The sequence below is a fragment of the Myotis lucifugus genome, unplaced genomic scaffold (assembly GCF_000147115.1).
Source record: "Myotis lucifugus unplaced genomic scaffold, Myoluc2.0 scaffold_78, whole genome shotgun sequence".
NCBI classification, from domain to species: Eukaryota; Metazoa; Chordata; class Mammalia; order Chiroptera; family Vespertilionidae; genus Myotis; species Myotis lucifugus.
This window is the reverse complement of record NW_005871126.1, coordinates 805,976-823,833: the sequence shown is the minus strand read 5'-3', so window position 1 is coordinate 823,833 and position 17,858 is coordinate 805,976. Positions and strand designations below refer to the sequence as shown.

General features: G+C 40.2%; 2 protein-coding genes across 2 annotated transcripts in view; one reads left to right on the top strand and one right to left on the bottom strand.

Moving 5' to 3' along the window:
- Nucleotides 1-4,577: 4,577 nt before the first annotated feature.
- Nucleotides 4,578-6,986, bottom strand: CUNH12orf77 (chromosome unknown C12orf77 homolog). Its single transcript, XM_006090679.2, has 3 exons — nt 6,891-6,986; nt 5,778-5,906; nt 4,578-4,640 (listed from the first exon to the last, which is right to left on the bottom strand). The coding sequence occupies exons 1-3, from the start codon at nt 6,984-6,986 to the stop codon at nt 4,578-4,580; spliced, it is 288 nt and encodes a 95-aa protein (XP_006090741.2).
- A 6,396-nt stretch (nt 6,987-13,382) lies between these two features.
- LOC111826438 (lymphoid-restricted membrane protein) overlaps nt 13,383-17,858 on the top strand; it is a 39,473-nt gene continuing 34,997 nt past the window's right edge. The window contains exons 1-3 of the mRNA XM_023755543.1: nt 13,383-13,953; nt 14,956-15,045; nt 16,912-17,079. Coding sequence (XP_023611311.1) covers nt 13,383-13,953; nt 14,956-15,045; nt 16,912-17,079 — 829 coding nt within the window. The remainder of the gene's footprint in view (nt 13,954-14,955; nt 15,046-16,911; nt 17,080-17,858) is intronic.

The window sequence follows — 17,858 nt, the reverse complement described above, 5'->3', positions numbered from 1 at the left end:
CCATCAGGGGGGTTGGGGAGCTCCCCCCTGTCATGCACAGAGCAGGGCCAATCAGGGGGTTGGGCGCAGCCCCCTGTCACGCACAGAGCAGGCCCATCAGGGGGTTGGGGAGCTCCCCCCTGTCACGCACAGAGCAGGGCTGATCAGGGGGTTGTGGAGCTCCCCCCTGTCACTCACAGAGTAGGGGCCAATAGGGGAGTTGGGGCACTTCCCCCTTGACACACACAGAGCAGGGTGGTTCAGGGGGTTGGGGCGCTGCCACTGTCAGACTCAGGGCAGGGCCGATGGGGGAGGTTATGGCTCTACCCCATCACACACAGAGCAGGGCCCGTGGGGGGGGGGGGTTGGGGCACCACCCCCTGTCACACACAGAGCAGGGCCGATCAGGGGGTTGGGATGCCACACCCTGTCACACACAGAGCCGCAGGGCGATCAGGGGGTTTGGGCGCTGCACCCTGTCATGCTGATCTGGTGCCAGGAGGCCTCCCGGCTCCGCTGATCCCGGTGCTGGGAGGCATATTACCCTTTTACTATATAGGATAGAGGCCTGGGGGCCGGCTGGTTTGCCCTGAAGGGTGTCCTGGATCAGGGTGGGGGTCCCCACTGGGGTGCCTGGCCAGCCTGGATGAGGAGATGATGGCTGTTTGCAGCTGGTCACACACCCTTCAGGGTGGGGGTCCCCACTGGGGTGCCTGGCCAGTCTGGGTGAAGGGCTGAGGGCTGCTTTCAGGCTGGTGGTTTTGACTGTAGCTCCCAACCACTCCTTTTTTTCTTTTTTTTTTTTCTTCTGGGCCAGCTTTAGCTCTGGCTCTAGCTCTGAGGCTTCCGCTGCTGGTTTGTTTGCCGTTCTATAATCGAAACAATGTATAACTTCAGCTCTGAGATCCCAGCCGGCTATATTTGTTAGAATGTTTCAAACTGCCAGCTCAGAGGCCGGCAAGTCAGGCGGGGAACGTTGGAGTCTGCAGTCACTGGAGCAAGCAAGCCTCACGTTCGCTTCCAGCTGCCTGGCTGCCGGCCGCCATCTTGGCTGACAGTTAATTTGCATAAGGATATGCCAATGGGAAGGGTAGCGGTCGTACGCCAATTACCATTTTTCTCTTTTATTAGTGTAGATATCTATATCTCTATCTATCTATCTATCTATCTATCTATCTATCTATCTATATATTTCAGAGAGGAAAGAAGAGGGAGTGAGGGATAGATAAAAATGAATCATCAGTCAGCTGCCTCCTGCATTACACCAAACTGGGGATTGAGCCAGCAACCTTGGCATGTGCCCTGACAGGAATTGAACTGTGACCTCCTAGTTCACGAGTGGATGCTCAACCACTGATCCATGCCAGCCGGGCAAAAATTGGTGATTTTTTTAACTGTAGAAATTTCCCAGTGACTTTTCAAATTTATGATATGAAATATTACTCATGATATACTATTTGAATACTTGATAATTACAAATCACAGACTTATTAATGATTTCTGGGTCATCAAATTTCAACCTGCTACCAGCAGAGGGTGCTACTGATCCACATTTTCATACCTATGTGTTAAAAGAGTGTTTTGCTGAACTAAGGGGCAGATTTCAATACTGTAAATGACATTATCTTACAAATCTACTTTTATAGTACTAAATCAACTACCAAAACATAATTACTTGAGTTTTTAATACCTCTTAATTTTTCATTTGTTTAAATTGATAATATTGTACATTAATACAGTACAAAAATATAGACAGAAGTAAATAAATCTCTCTTCTACTCCTGTTCTTAGTCCCCCAGTTTCTCTTTTCCAGGTTACCATTGTCTCTACTTTCCTCTGTATTTATATGTGTGTTTGTTTTGCTTTGGTTTATACTATATCTTTTAAAAAATATTTTTAATTGATTTCTAGAGAAAGAGGGGGAGAGAGAGAGACATTGATGTGAGAGCTTCCTTCTGCATGCCTCCTACCAGGGATAAAGCCTACAACCCAGGCATATGCCCTGACTGGGATCAAACCAGCAACCTTTTCATGCACAGGACTACACCCAACCAAAGGAGCTACACCAGCCAGGGCTATACTAATGTTTTAAATCACAAATGGTATAAGTACTATTCTTCACCTTAGGGTTGATTGACAACTTGACCACATAATTTTGGAATTCCATATTAGCCTTAAAGAACATTTCTTTGAAACAGCTGTATTTTATTCCAGTGTGTGAATGAACTGTAATTTATATAACCAGTTCCCTATTGAAGGATGCAAAGGTTGTTTTTCATATTTTTCAATATTTTTACATCATCCAAGCATACTATATTTCACATCCATTCCAAGCATACTACAATAAATATATTTTATATGTATCTTTGTAAATATGTGCAATATATCTGGAGAGTCATTTCCTAGAGAAAAACAGGTAGCCATCAGGAAAATATTAAAGGTAGAGTCCTATCTCCCTATAAGCCAAATAAGCATCAAATCATAAAAATACTAGAAAATAACATGGGGGAATGTTTTTATAATTTTGGAGTCAGGAAAGCCTTTCTATGCCTACCACAAACTCAGAGGTCACACAGAGAAAATTCAAATTTGACTGTATTTTTTAAAAGTCTGCATGAAAAAAGCCAACAAAAAATAAAAATGACAAACTGTAAAAATGCATATTTAACACATGAAATACAAAAAAAACTAAATTTCTTAATATATAAAGAGCCTTTGTAAATTGATAAAATCAAACTCCTATTAAAAAACTGACCAAGAATCCAACCAAATAGAGCATACAAATGGAAATACAAATAGCTTTAGACATATGAAACCATATTCATAAGAAGAGAAATGTAAATTAAAATGATGAGATGCCATCCATACTTCACCTATCAGATTGGCAAAGATCAACACATTGTGCTGATGGGAGTGTGGGGAGCCAAGCCATCTCACAGATTGTTGGTGAGATGATAAATTGATACAAACAGTATGGAAACAAAGTTGGCAATAGCTATCCAAAGTTTTAAAGGAAATCTTGTGGAGTTGTGGTTTTTTTTTTTTATATTTTATTGATTTTTTACAGAGAGGAAGGGAGAGAGATAGAGAGTTAGAAACATCGATCAGCTGCCTCCTGCACTTCTCCCACTGGGGATATGCCTGCAACCAAGGTACATGCCCTTGACCGGAATCGAGCCTGGGACCCTTCAGTCCGAAGGCCGACGCTCTATCCACTGAGCCAAACCGGTTTTGGCCGTGGAGTTGTTTTTTGTTGCTGTTGTTGTTGTTTTACTTTTAGTCAAATCTCTCTTGGCCTTAGCTGCATGCATTCAACTAGAAGAAAAGGCTAAGAGTTTAAAAAAATAACAAAATAACTTAAGGGCAGTATTGTGCCCTTTGAGTAATGTAGATGACAACTGTATTGAGCTATGGAAATTAACATGACAACTGAAAGAATCTCTGAGATCAGGAAATGGGTGGCACATTATTTAAAAGGAGGACTGAAAAGAGTTTCATTCATGAAGGTGCGGGCAGGGTTATAGGAAATAATAAAAAGTGGGGGCAGGCATCATGGCTTTAGGGAGACATTACCATCCCAGCAAGGGCCAGGGGAGGGAAGAAGTGCAGAACCAAGTGAGGACTGTCACGCGACAGGAGCTGAGGAAAAGCCTGAGCCACTCTCAGACAGGCCTGGAGGGTGGAAGCCAGGAGAATGCATAGCTCAGGCCCTGGCCCTCCTGCCCACCTATTCTCTGTTGGTGCCTCTTCCTGGCCAAGTTCAATGGGAAATCAAAGGGCAGGAGGGGAGGGGCAGAGGGAGGCTGTCAATGGGGGTCAGTAGACCTTGCTTTATTTCCAGAGGGTAGATCTGGAAGGGCAACAGGTGATTTTCATTCAGAGATACATACCTTGGTGATATCTTCAGAGCCTTGCTTTACTTTAAACTCCCTCCAAAACTATGTTGCCAATTTTCCTTCCTCAGTATTCACTTCTGCGTTCTTCCTTTTCAGAATGAAGCCCATAGATCACTAGAATTCCCAATCCCTTTCTTTCTGGGACAATATCTTTATGAAATTGGCTTCTTGAAGACACTGCCTTTGCTTATTAAAATTTGATTAACAGAAAGCAATTTAAAGGCAACGATTTCTAGACTATAAGGGCACTAGAGAGTACCTCATAAGAAATAGTGCATCTTACACAGAGCAGATTAAAAAAAAAGTGTTATGTTTGGGCCCACCTATACTAAAGGAGGGTTCCACCGTCTGGTTTTCTTCTCATCATGCCCCTCTCCACCTCCAATCTACTCTTGGTTAGACAAAATGGTCTCTTGGACCAACCAGAGATGAATCCCAGAGATCTAGCTACTGGCTAATGTCTAACAACATCACAGATTGCATTAGAGAGAAGGGGCTGTGTCATACATATATATGCTATTTACATGGCATGATTTAATTTCCTTGAAAGGTTATTTTGAAGACTGGGGAGGGAGTCTCTCAGAGGCTCTCTGATTATAACAAGACAGACAGCTGCTTTCAGGTCTGGCAACATAAGGGCTCCTTCTGGTCAATGTGCCTTAAGGGGAAAGGACTTGCCAAGTGAACATGCTGTTACCATCTCTACCTACAGTATATCCAAAAGCCAAAGCCCCATCTTGGGTTTCTTTTAGTGACGTCTGCATGTTATCCCACATTAACAAAGCCTTAACAGAGCCTGTGTGGGGGTGGAGAAACTGTCTCAGTGGAGACTGAACCTTTCTGGCTTACATACTTTATTAATTACTAGGGGCCTGGTGCACGAATTTGTGCATGGGTGGGGTTCCTTGGCCTGGCTGGTGATCGAGGGTCTGATCGGGGCTGGCTGATCAGGAGGAAGGACCACAGGAGGTTGGCTGTGGGAGCGCACTGACCACCAGGGGGCAGCTCCTGCATTGAGCATCTGCCCCCTGGTAGTCAGTATGTCGTCATAGCAACCAGTCCAATGGTGGTAATAGTTGCTTAGGCTTTTATATACATAGATTATTATTTATGTTGCTGTTGTTAATCCTCACCTGGGGATTTTTTTCCCATTGCTTTTAGAGAGAGTGGAAGAGAAGGAGGGAGGGTGAGAGAGAGAAACATGGATGTAAGAGAGACACATCTATCAGCTGCCTCCTGCACTTGCCCCCAGCACTTGCCAGGACAGGTGCAAGGAGTGGGGATATGTGCCCTTGACCAGGAATCAAACCTGAGACCCTTTGGTGCACAATCCAATGCTCCAACCACTGAGCCACATTGGCCAGGGTGAGACTGAACCTTCCTGGCTGCCTGCCTGGGGCAGGTACCAGAGGAACCCACACTCATGAGTGCTGTTCCCAGCAGAGAAGCTGAGGAAGGCGTTCTGTTGCAACAGCGATTTTCAACCTTTTTCATCTCATGGCACACAAACTAGTTACTAAAACCCTGCAGCACACCAAAAGATATATGTTCTGTCGATCTGACAAAAAAAAAAGGTATAATTTTGATTCATTCACACTGACAGCTATTGTTGTGTTGGCTGTTGTCATTTCTTTTATTTGATAATCTAAGGAAGAAAAGGTCAGTGCCCCTGACCAAATAGTCAGGTATTGTATGGTTTGCATTTTTTTGTGGCACACCCTAGAGTGGCGTGGCACACGGTTGAAAATCGCTGTGTTAGAATAAGCACGAGGCAATCAATCAGTGAATAATGAAATAACATCTTCATTCAGTTCATTGCAGAGCCATTGATATTTATTCAGGTCATTCCTTTCACTGCTCTGAGAAACATCAGGTGTGAGGCATTTAGTTGGAAGAGGAAGTAAGAGTATCATTTACCAGACAGGTGACATAGTCTAGTGGATTCAGAACTTGAATATTATTTCTGGCTCCACCGCCGGCTTCCTTTATGACTAGGAGGGAAATCTCCCTGGGTGTTGCTAGTTTCGATATCTGTGTAGTGATAGGAAGATCACAAGTATGGATGTGACATTTCATTTGATGGGAAATCGAACAGAGCAAGACTAATGCGAGGAATGAGTTAGCTGGTCATCTCTTGCTGGGCTTTAAGACGACATCAAATATCTGAGTAAGTGAAAGGCGTTTCAGAAAGTGTGCCATGCATGTGTGATCTCGTTTCATTCCTGCAATAACCCAGGAGTCCTTCATGAGATTGATGCACTTTTGCTGGTGAAGAAACTGAGGCACAGGGAGTTAAGTTGTCTAAGGTCACAACACTGGTGAGGGCAGAGCTGGGATTTTAAGTCAGGTTATTTCAATCCAGAGCCCAACTTTTAACTATGACAGTCCTTCCCTCTCACTTGGTGACAGGAACGATGACCCACAGGCATAGGATCAGATAGAAGAGATCTGCTGAGCGCCCTAGAAGGAGCGGGGGAGACGGAAACCTGGGGAGAAGTAGGAAAGCACCGAAGCGGGGGTCTGTGAAGCGTGTGATTAGGGACCCGAGTGGTGTGGCTGAAGAAGCCCCTTGCGTAGGAAGTAAAACTGCCAGTTGGAGACAGAATTTCAGTTCCAGTTACGATGCTTTGGGCGGTGTGTTTACAACCCTGATCCTCGTGTGCTTTTTTGTTTGTTTTGGGGTAGGTTTTATTTTGTTCTGTTTTTAAAACGTTTGTCCCAGCTGAACATATTTTTGTGGAACGGGAAATGGAATTATAGAAAATTTGATTCATTTCTGAATCTGTATGCTACCGATCTAAACATGTATACATATATATTTACTTTATTTTATTACTACTCCACAACCTCCCAACTATCTCCAGCTTTCATCAGACTGTTCACCTCGTGCTGCCAAAACCACAAGTTGCATGCCACCCCACCTCCCAGGTTTGTCCAAGCCTCTGGCTTCCAAAATATTTCATTACTGAAAGCCCTGCTTGTGTCCCATCTATTTTTAAAGGCTTCGCAACCCACACCGAGCTCATTCTGTTCTGACTTCCCATGGAGCTTAATGTCCCACTCATGTGCTTCTTTATATAATTTATATATCTTGTCTCCCAGACCAGCCATGGTCCCATAAAAGACAATGATTAACAGCATTAATGTTTTAGAAACCACCCAGCACCTGGCCCAATAGAAATGTCTGACGTTTAACTTAAAAAGTGTCTTTTTCTTCAACCCAATTAAAGAGTATATTCTGAATGATCTTTATTAGTTCATTGTGATCGACTTGGTGGGAGCGCCCCCAAATGGCATGGATGCACCCAAAGAGGTCGCCCTCATTCCTCCCACGTGTCTTCCCTCACACCCATCTTCTCATGGTCTTGGCTAAAACCAAAGAGGCAGGTGTAGCTCATCAGTGGCTTCCCTGTTCTCCAGCCTCGGCCTTTCACCTCACTCCACATAACCCTGCGGAAGCTAGCTCCACCCACACCACCTGATCCCCGGGGCCTTCATTCCCAATTCCCAGTTCTCCGAAGATGGTTCTTGGAGTGCTGGTGAAGTGAAAATAAGGTGGTAAGTTTTCCCCCCAAGGAAGTAAATTTTGGTGGGTGCTATCTCCCTTAGTCATTTATGGTGGAACAAGTCCTGCCCTAAACAGGGAAAAGCAATCCCAGATGTAGCCTCTCTATTGTCTCCTCACCCCAAACCCAAGCTCAACATGCTTGTGGCAAATGAGACCAACCTCCCATATCAGTCTATATTCCAAGTTCATTGGAACCTTGAAACAAATCTAGGAATAAAACCTGAACACTGAGAAAATTGGGGAAAAGATGGGTGGCTGGAAGTGATAAAGCTAGGTTCCCCAGAAATGTAGCTTTCACCACAGGCAAATCCCAGAGTTGTTTTCAAAGGGGCTTTAGCTACCTAAAGTCTTGAACTGTCATTTTCAGCCTTGATCGTTTGGAATGTGTGTTAGTGGGAACTGGTCACGTGGTTCTGTAGACGGTAAGAATCTGGAAGCACCTCAGTGCTTTGAGTCAGAGATTTACGTATCATAGGTTTTCTCCTGGTTTCTGAGACGAAAAGCAGACTTCACAGAATAAGAACTGAAACAGAAGGACACTGTCAGTTTTCAGAGGCATGTGTGTGACTGTGCTATTTAAGGAATTGTTCCAATGTGAGGTGTTTATCATACGTTGGGTGTGACCCAGCCAAGGAGCTTAATATAACAAGGTGAAGGGAATGGTGGGAGGAAAAGGTTTCATTCTATACCAGCTTGCATTTATTAGTAATCAAACAGGGTTGCAGATGGCAGCCTCGCTGGGCATTGCTAAATCTGGAACTTGTGGTTTGCAAATCATTTTTTAGCAGCTGCTATCATCTATCCTACAGAAGGCAGGAAACAGTAAGTGTTATTAGTTTATCACATTAAATTCAAGTCACAAAGAGACTGAAGAGGGTGTACTTTGGCAAATGTAAAACTTACTGGCTAAGTAGAAAGCCATGCTCTGCTCTCCCTCTGGGTTAGCTAAAGATAAGTTTCTTGGGAACATCTCAGTGAACAGATGTTCCTTCTTATGTCTTGATGAAGAGTTTGCTGGCACTTAATTGCTAGCAACGGGCTCTTTCAGCAAAAGGAATCCCTTGGTTACCTATGTACATACACAGGTATACCTGGTTTTCTTATGCTTTGCCTCATTGCACTTCAAGAATGTTGTGTTTTTTACAAATTAAAGGCAAAACCCACCACCAGCAAAAAGATTTTGACTTACTTTGTTGTGGTGGCATGGAACTGAACCCACAATATCTCCAAGGTATGCCTATGCCCAGATATATATTTAATTTTTTACATACATTGACTAAGGGTTTGCCTTAATTAAACTACCAAGTGGAATTCATTTAGGTGAAAGTTTTGCATGGATTTCATAAGTATTGAATGATTGTTAAAATAAACTACCTAATTTAAAGTTTGTAAGTTCAATGTTTAAGAAACAACTATTAGTAAAGGGAGAGCATTGTAAATGGCTGGAAATGAAAGATGATAACATTGTTAGCATAACTTTTTTTCTTAGTCCGAGTTAGATTCATGCTTTCTAAAGATCTTTTTGAATCTGCTGACTTTTTCAAGGATTCTATTTTTTCTATCTTTGTCTATATCATATGTCTTTCTTTGCAAAGAAATTCAGCTGTTTTCTTAGTGATTGAAAGATATGGATATTAAAAAACACAATGATCTTATGTTTGTCTGTAAATTCTAAAAAGAATATGAAATATTGTCTATACTGTACACACATGGTGAATTTATTCTAACCTATTGACTATTTCTGTAAGTTTCAAAGAGTGCAAAATTCTTAGAGGTTAATGCTGAACGCTGCAGTTACATCACAGGTGGAAATTGGATATGCAATGAGTAGCCTAACTTTAGATAAGAAACAATCACACTTGTTTTATGCTGCCATGCACCAGAGACTTTTAATTATTGCTTTGCGGCTTTTAGTTATTGCTTTATAGTTTTATATCAAGGCGGTGGTTGAAAATTATTGATTCAAGAGCTTTTACTACAACAACAAGGCAATTCAGGCAATAATAATAACAACAGGACTCAGATTGTAGAAATTCGGATGAGGCATAGTTCGATCAGTAGGAGAAATAATATTAAGTAGGTGAAATAATTGGTTTGTATAATCTCTAACATTATTTTATATTACATTTAGCTCACGGGAATCCAGATGGGATTTATGGCTCTACTTTTTAATGTTCTGTTTATAACCATGGATTTAGCAAACAATCTGTATAGCACAGTGCATGACACATAATAGATGCCCCCCAATTTTTTTCTGTCTTCACTGCCAAACTAGAATAACCCCCTATTATATGTTCTCATAGTCCCTGGCACCTTTCTTTTCCAGTGTGTAATTATTTATCTGGGGGCTTTAGGATTGCTAGATTTAGATAACAAAAAATATATAAAGATACACAATGAAATTCTAATTTCAGGCAAACAACAAATTTTTCCATATAAGTTTTTCCTATGCAACTTTTGTGACATATGTATGATAAAAGGATAACCATTGTTTATTTGAAATTCAAATTTTATTGGGCACCCTGGATTTAATCTGGTGATCCTGCTGACTTACTTGCTCATATCTGCATCTCCCAGAGAATACAAGTTTTAGGAGAGCATTTGCTCATCATTGTATCTCCAGTATCTGCATAGGGTTTTGCACTCTTTAGATGCTAAATAAGTATTGGTTGAATGCCTAGAGGGATGAATGATATGGAGTCCACTAAGATTCAAGAACTTAAAAACAAGAATCCTTGCCATTGGGGTTTCTACAAGTGTACCATCTCTACATAGTAACTGTTCAATCAACGAAAATGGATAAATCAGGAGGAAGTTCCTTTAAAAGAGACTCCAAGCAACTGATTCTGCTGGTACAATTAAGTTTCAGTGTTTAATTTCCAGTTCGTATTTTTTCAAAGATAGTTATTGCACAAATCAAGGTAAACTTGTATTTTTAAGTGCTAGGCTGATTGCAGCTAATCTAAAACTAAAACTAAAACTAAAACTAAAACTAAAACTAAAACTAAAACTAAAACTAAAACTAAAACTAAAACTAAAACTAAAACTAAAAAAGAGGTTTGGACAGGACAGACAGGAGATGTTTCCAGGCCATATATGGAGAACGTAGCACAAATTTTGAAATCTTTATCATCACATTGTACTTATTAAACTCCCACAAATGTTCTGCTCTGTATTAGAAAAAGCAAAACAAGTGAATCTTGTCAAGTTCTGTTAGCTCATGAAGAGTTTGTGTCTTACGTGTACTCTTCATAAGGTTTAGTTAAACTGTGGAGCAGGTTCACTTAGGTGAGTTATGGAAATTCAGAAACCAGATGGTAGGAGAAAAATGCCTTGGAAAATCAAATAGAAATGTGTGTCTTAAATGCTAGGAACGTTTTTTAAAAATTACCTTTATTGTTGAGAGTATTACAGATGTCCCTCCTTCCCCCCTCCGCCCATTGACCTTCTCCACCCTACTCCCACCCCAGGCTTCACTGCACTATTGTCTGTGTCCATGGTTATATATACATGAGCCTATAAGTTTTTGGTTAATCTCTTCCTGTTCCCCACCCCTTCCCTCTGAGATTTGTCAGTCTGTTCCATGCTTCTTGGTTTCTGGATCTATTTTGGTCATTAGATTCCACATATAAGTGAGATCATGTGATACGTGCCTTTCTCTGATTGGCTTATTTCCTTTAGCATAATACTCTCTAGGTTCCTCTCAAAGGGCAAGAGATCCTTCTGATCAGTCACAAAGGCCCACAAAGCAAGGTCTTTCATTGTGACTTGAACATCACATTAATGTTCAACAAAGAGGGCAAACAGGATCTGGGATTCTGAGGTTCTGATTCCAAGGCTTCTGTTATCCCTGTGCTCAACCTGTGCTTCAGTTCTCTGGCACCACATTGAGAACAGGACAAACACTTAACCAGTCTTTTATAGGGCTCTTCACTGGACAGGGAAAGTCAGGTGGCTTCTGTTATGTCACCACCATAGTCAGCCATATGTTTGGAAAATGTTGTATTCACAGGTGGATTCTCTTCTATTGTTGCCACTACTTCACTTCGCACCTGCCTGTTGAGCAATGAGCAGCTCCTGGATGGCCAGGGGAAATTCTGCAGAAAAGGAAGTAACTGCTTAGTGGAGAGTCAACACTCACTACAGCTGGCGGACGAGTCCACCAGCCTGGTAGTTGCATGATATAGAATTGCGGGTTATCAATTATGCCAATATTGCATTGAGTATCTAGAAAGAATCACATCATCACTTTTGAATGCAAACATTAAAAATGTTTTTGAGAAAACAACATGTATACACATTTGAAGCAATCCAAAAATAGAAGACAAAATTCAATTAAATGACAATATACATACTAGAACAGAGCAGAAAGAGTTGAGTCCAATGAGATACTGCTTCTAGGATTTGAATAGAGGAAGGTGTTTTAGACTCGGCACTGAAAGATAACATTGGAATACATAGAAAGAAGGGTATTGTCAAGTGATAACAAAAAGGTTCAAAGTGATTATTAAATAGTAAAGAATTCTGTTGGTGGAAATTTTATTGGCTGGAACTGATGGCCATCATGTTGAAGTAAAACAAAAGTATATTAAGAGGACTTTGAATGCCTTCTTCTTCCCAGTCCAAGTACCTTCTCCAATTATAGTTCTTTTAAAAATCCTATAGCTTTTGTTCATTTTCAATTAGGGATTTTTTCCCTAAATTTCTGAGTAGAAATTTTTGTTAAGGTCCTAAAAAATCATAACTTTCAAACTCATTGCAACTATTCAAACTATTGTAACTCTTTGCTTAGAGTAACTTAGGTTTTATCAGTTTAGACAAAATTTTGGACTTATTTTCAAATTCCTTAAGTACTGTCTCATAAGTTCTTATCTTATTAAGGTATAATTGACATACAACATGAATTAGTTTCAAGTGTGCAACATAGTGATTTGACATTTGTTTACATTGCAAAGCTCTTCACAATATGTCTGGTTGCATCTGTCACCTTACAAAGTCTACACAATAACATTAACTATTTTCCCTACGCTGTACATTACATTCCCATCACTTATTTATTTTATAACTCAAAGTTTGAACTTCTTAATTCCCTTCACCCATTTTGTCCCCCAGGCCCTCTCCCCTTTGGCAACCACCAATGCGTCTCTGTATCTGTGATTCTGGATTTTGAGCAGTCATTTGTTTAAGGTCATATATCCTGCCGTTAAATAAAATTATGCTAGAGTCAGACACCCTTTGGCTCAAATATCAAAGATGTGACCATTATCAAGTTACTTTATCTTGTAGAGCCTTAGTTATATTATCTCTTAAAAGAGGATATTTTCATATATCTGACAGGCTTTGTGTAAAGTTTAGACATAGCACCTGTAAAATGCCTGACATAGTAAGTTCTCAATAGATGAGAACCAGAACAGGTACTCAAATGGGAGCTGTTAGCATCTTCGCCATTATCATCTTATTTGGCCTATAATTATAAATGGAAAGCAATATGGTTAGGAGTCAGCTTCTGAAGGAACCCCTGGGTTCAGATCTGGGCTCTGGTACTAACTGGGTGACTCTGTGGGTGTCTCCCTTTTTCTCTTTTTGCCTGAGAATGGAGATGATAGTAAGGCTTACCTCATGAGCTGTTTTGAGGATGAAATGAGTTGACATTGATAAAGAACTTAGTACCATGCCTGGCATGTGATAAGTATTTTATATATGTTAACTGTTAATATTCTCTAGAAATTTGAGTGCCAAAGTTAAACCCATGGAAAGTTGTTTAAAGCAATTGTTTAAGAACCGTTAGTTAAAGATATCTTATCTTGATCCCTCCAAAGCTGACTTAAGAATAAATAGCCTATTGCTAAACTGTACTTAGGATGATGTTGACTTTAAGACACATGTTTACTTCTGCTGCACTTCAGCCATTTCAACTGCAGAACGCGAGGACGTCAGCGATGGCCTCTGAGAGGAAGGGAACTGAGAGGCGGCATAACCCAGTGGAAAGCATCTGTAGGAAAATCAAAGCCATCCAAAAGAGGGAAGAGCTTTCCAATCAGAGTCAACAGATTATCAAGTACCAATCCAGCAGTTTTGATAGTCCACAGGCTAACACAAGGGAAGATTTTGAAGGGATACTGAAGAAAATGGCTGCTGCTCACATTCCTACACCCAACACTCACTTCTCAGCTCCTGAAAAAGATGATGCGCTCATCTCATCTCCCCAAACAGGGTCTCCGAGAACCCCGTCCGTCTCTCAGCTCAGCTCCCCTGAGAATGCAACCTACCCCATCCTCAAAAGTTCTGAAAACATCTCAAGGCTGAGATCACAGAGCTCCCAGAATTACGTATCGTTGGTATCACAGACCAGAAAGCGGGAGTCCTTCTCTAACAAGGATTTGAATAACCATGGGAGTGAAAATCATTTTAGTATCTTAAGACTTGACTTTGATTCCACCTCTGATCAAAGCTCTGAAATTTTTACTCCTCAGGATTCAGTGGGGAAAAATTGGTCTCTGAATGAAGATGGTAAATATTCATCTTTTAATGTTCTTTCAATAAAGCAATAAACATATCACTTTCAGGATACCTGAACTAAACACACACACACACACACACACACACACACACACACACAACCAATTCACATTATTAAAGCTTGGATAGAAACATCCATATTTCCCTATTTAATTTTTTCTGTCTTAAAAGAACATTTTATATGTAAAATGTATTTTCTATGATTTCAAGTAAAAACCTCATAGAAATTCTGGATTGCATTTATAATCATAATTGTTGGTATTTCTCTACTGACCTGAAAACAACTTTCTCTAGGGCAAATGAGAATGTTATGATGGCAATACATAGATCCAGGGAAGTTCAAATTCATATAGTTCCCAGGTCCCTTGCTGAAAACTAGCATTTTAGCATTTTAAAAAGTAACTCATTAATGTATTTATTTATTTAGTTATTGTGTGAGAATAAAACGTGTAAAAAGAAAGTATGGATTCCCAGTAGAGCCAGTAAGTCAGGCCAGAGGAGAATGTAAAGTTTGCAGGCCAATTTCAATAGAAATTCCTGGAATTCTGCTTAGGGGATTGCTTACAGAGTCCATTATATGAAAGGCACCGGAAAACAAAACAGTGAAAAAGCAGTGTAAAATGACACATGTTCTGTATAGCTAAGTTTCTTTTCCCCCTCTACTTCTCTATTTGTCATACTACTTGCTTTTTCAGAGTACTTTTAATATTACAAGGCAAAAAAAAATAAAAGAAAAAAAATAAAAAGAAAGCTCATTTACCTCTCCTTTCATCTCTCCTTTTCCCCCCTACTTTTATAAAACATAAATTAAAAGAAAAAATGAATAATGGATCTTTCAAGTCCACTTTCTTTGCCTGGCCTATTTAAGTTAAGTAACCAGTACTGTATGTTGCTGTTTATTTAAATGTGTCCTTTGTTAAAATTAAAACAAACTAGTTAATCATTGTAGCACAGAAAAGCATGTTTGAAATTTACAAACTTTTCGTCTAATAGGATGGAAACTAGACACGGATGATGGCATTAACAGGACCTGTGAAGAGTTCCTCACAAGCGTTTTTCATGCATGTGACACAAGCTGCAGAGGTAAGTTGAAAATTACCTGCTGAAATGTTTGTGGTTTTCATCAAGTCCTTGTGCTTTCTATTGTGAGAGAAGGGGAAATGGTTTACCTGTTGTGCTCTGTGGACCTGTCTCCACACACGTGGTGGATGCAACCTAATTTGAGAGGAAGGATGGCTATTTAGGTATTGGTTATGTCTTTATAATTTCTTTGTGTTTTTTGCATGTTTTACCAGTGTTTGAATGATTTTATTGAGCTTATCAACTGGTGAACAAACTCCAATTATTGATGGAACTACTGACATGTCATAGGTGTTGCCACAGAAGAAAGACATACTTCATAATGTATAAAACCACATACACATTTAGCTCAAATTTTTTAATTTTAGATTTTCACTTCTGCTTTTTTAAAATTTCCGCAAGTAATTTTTAGTACATGAATGATTCATACTCATTGTAGTAAATTTAATAGTATATAGATAAGCAAAAAGGAAGGAGAAAACCATCAGTAATCCTATTCCCCTAAGTGACCATTGTTAGTGATTTGTTTTATAACCTTCAACCATTTCCTCCCATAATGTGGTTTTGTTTTATTTGGAATATACATCAGGTGGTCATAATAATCTAGCCACTCAGAGTGTGTGTGTGTGTGTGTGTGTGTGTGTGTGTGTGTATATATATATATATATATATATATTAGAGGCCTGGTGCACAAAATTCGTGCAAGAGTAGGCCTTCCTTACCCCGACTGCCAGCACTGCTTCCCTCTGGCACCTGGGACCCAGGCTTCCCTCACAGCCCCAGCTTCGTCCTATCTAATTAGCATATTACACTTTTATTATTATAGATACCTAAGTACATCAGTGTGTATTTCCTATAAACAAGGACATTTGCTTGTATGATGGCAGAACAGTTATCCAAATCAGGATATCTAACATTGATACAATACCATAATCTAATTCAAAATTCTATATTCAAATGTTGTCAGTTATCCCAATAATGTACCCTATAGCCTTTTTGTTTCCTGGTTCAGGATCCAGTTCAGACTCACTTCTTGTATTTAGTTGCCCCATATCTTTAGTCTCCTCACATGTGGAACAGTTACTCAGATACCTTGTCTTTTATGACCTTGAAATTTTCAGAGTATAGGCCACTTACTCTGTAGAAGGTCTGATATTTCTTGATTATTCAGGTTAGACATTTTCACAGACATTACAGAGTGATGTGTTCTTCTCAGTACAGTGTATCAGGATTTTTAACTTTGGTTACTTGATTAGTGTTTTCCCCAGTATAAAAACCTCTAGGCTCATTTTGTACAGGTCCTGTACCATCCCCATCTCATAGATAAGGAAACTGAGGCTCAAAGAGACTACTAGTAAGTAATTTTCCCTAATCCACTCAGCTGGTACATCTAGAGCAGTGGTTCTCAACCTTGGCTGCACATTAGAATCACCTCTGAATCTTTTTAAAATCCTGATTTCTGGGCCTCATTCTCTGGAAATTCTGTTTCTTTGATATCGAGTGAGGCCACAACATTAGTAACAAAGAAATGGCGAACCTTTTGAGCTCGGCGTGTCAGCATTTTGAAAAACCCTAACTCAACTCTGGTGCTGTGTCACATATAGAAATTTTTTGATATTTGCAACCATAGTAAAACAAAGATTTATATTTTTGATATTTATTTTATATATTTAAATGCCATTTAACAAAGAAAAATCAACCAAAAAAATGAGTTCGCGTGTCACCTCTAACACGCGTGTCATAGGTTCGCCATCACTGTCATAGGGCATGTTCACAGGATCCAAGGAACCTGGGAGAGTTAAGCACCTCACTTATAAAAAATGCTCTTAACCCATCTTTCAAAACTAATTTTCCTTTTCTCTTCCTAAGGCTCAGTAAGAATTGTCAAAATAATAGATTACCTCAGACAAATAACTAGTCAAGATTCTAAAGACGGTGGCTTTGAGGAGCTATGGAACATGCTTGATCCTGACAGGAGAGACCTGCATGTGGATCTGGAAACTTTCCACGCCATCATGAAAGAATGGATGGCTTGCTGTAGAATCAAATGGTCATCAGCAGGAGGCATTTTCAGGTTGTTTTAACAACTGATTACACTAATGCTAATCACTGGTTTCTTTGTGGATGGAAATATGGTGATCTGGTGCTTCTCACACTTGAGCATGCATTGCAATCACCTGAACAATATTGTACCTGATTGCTGGTCAATGCCCCCGCACCATCCCTGCCAAGATTCATAGGTCTGGGGGGAAGCCTGATAATTTGCATTTCTAATGTGTTTCCTGGTGATGCTGATGATGGGCACACTTTGAGAACCTATTATGTTAACTATGTTATTTCTGATAACATTTATTTTTTGTGATTAGGGGGCAGCACATACTGTGTTCTCAAAAAGAATTGAGGTGGCATAGGGGTCAAGCAAATTGTTGATACTGACCACCAAATCTCCAAATGTACTTACACTCAGAGTGAACACCCTTTTGAGGTCAGTGCGGATGTTTAGGCAGTGAGTGTAATTTAGAAGCCTTGGATATAGGGAAGCTAAAGGGAAAAGGAAATATATAGTGGGATAGAAAAAAATTCTGAAGAAGAATGACACCATGATCTCAGGTGCCCCTGGTGGATACTGAAGAGTCACCTTCTTTCACAGGAAATTCCTGTGGCTTTTACCCAGTCACCAATCTCTAGCTATCAGCTGGTAGGTACTAGGGATTTGCTTAAAGAAAACTTCAAGCCCAGAGAGTGGTAAACTTGCTAGATTCCACATAGGGTTAAGATGTATCGATGACTTAAGAAAAGACTACCAGCCCTAACCA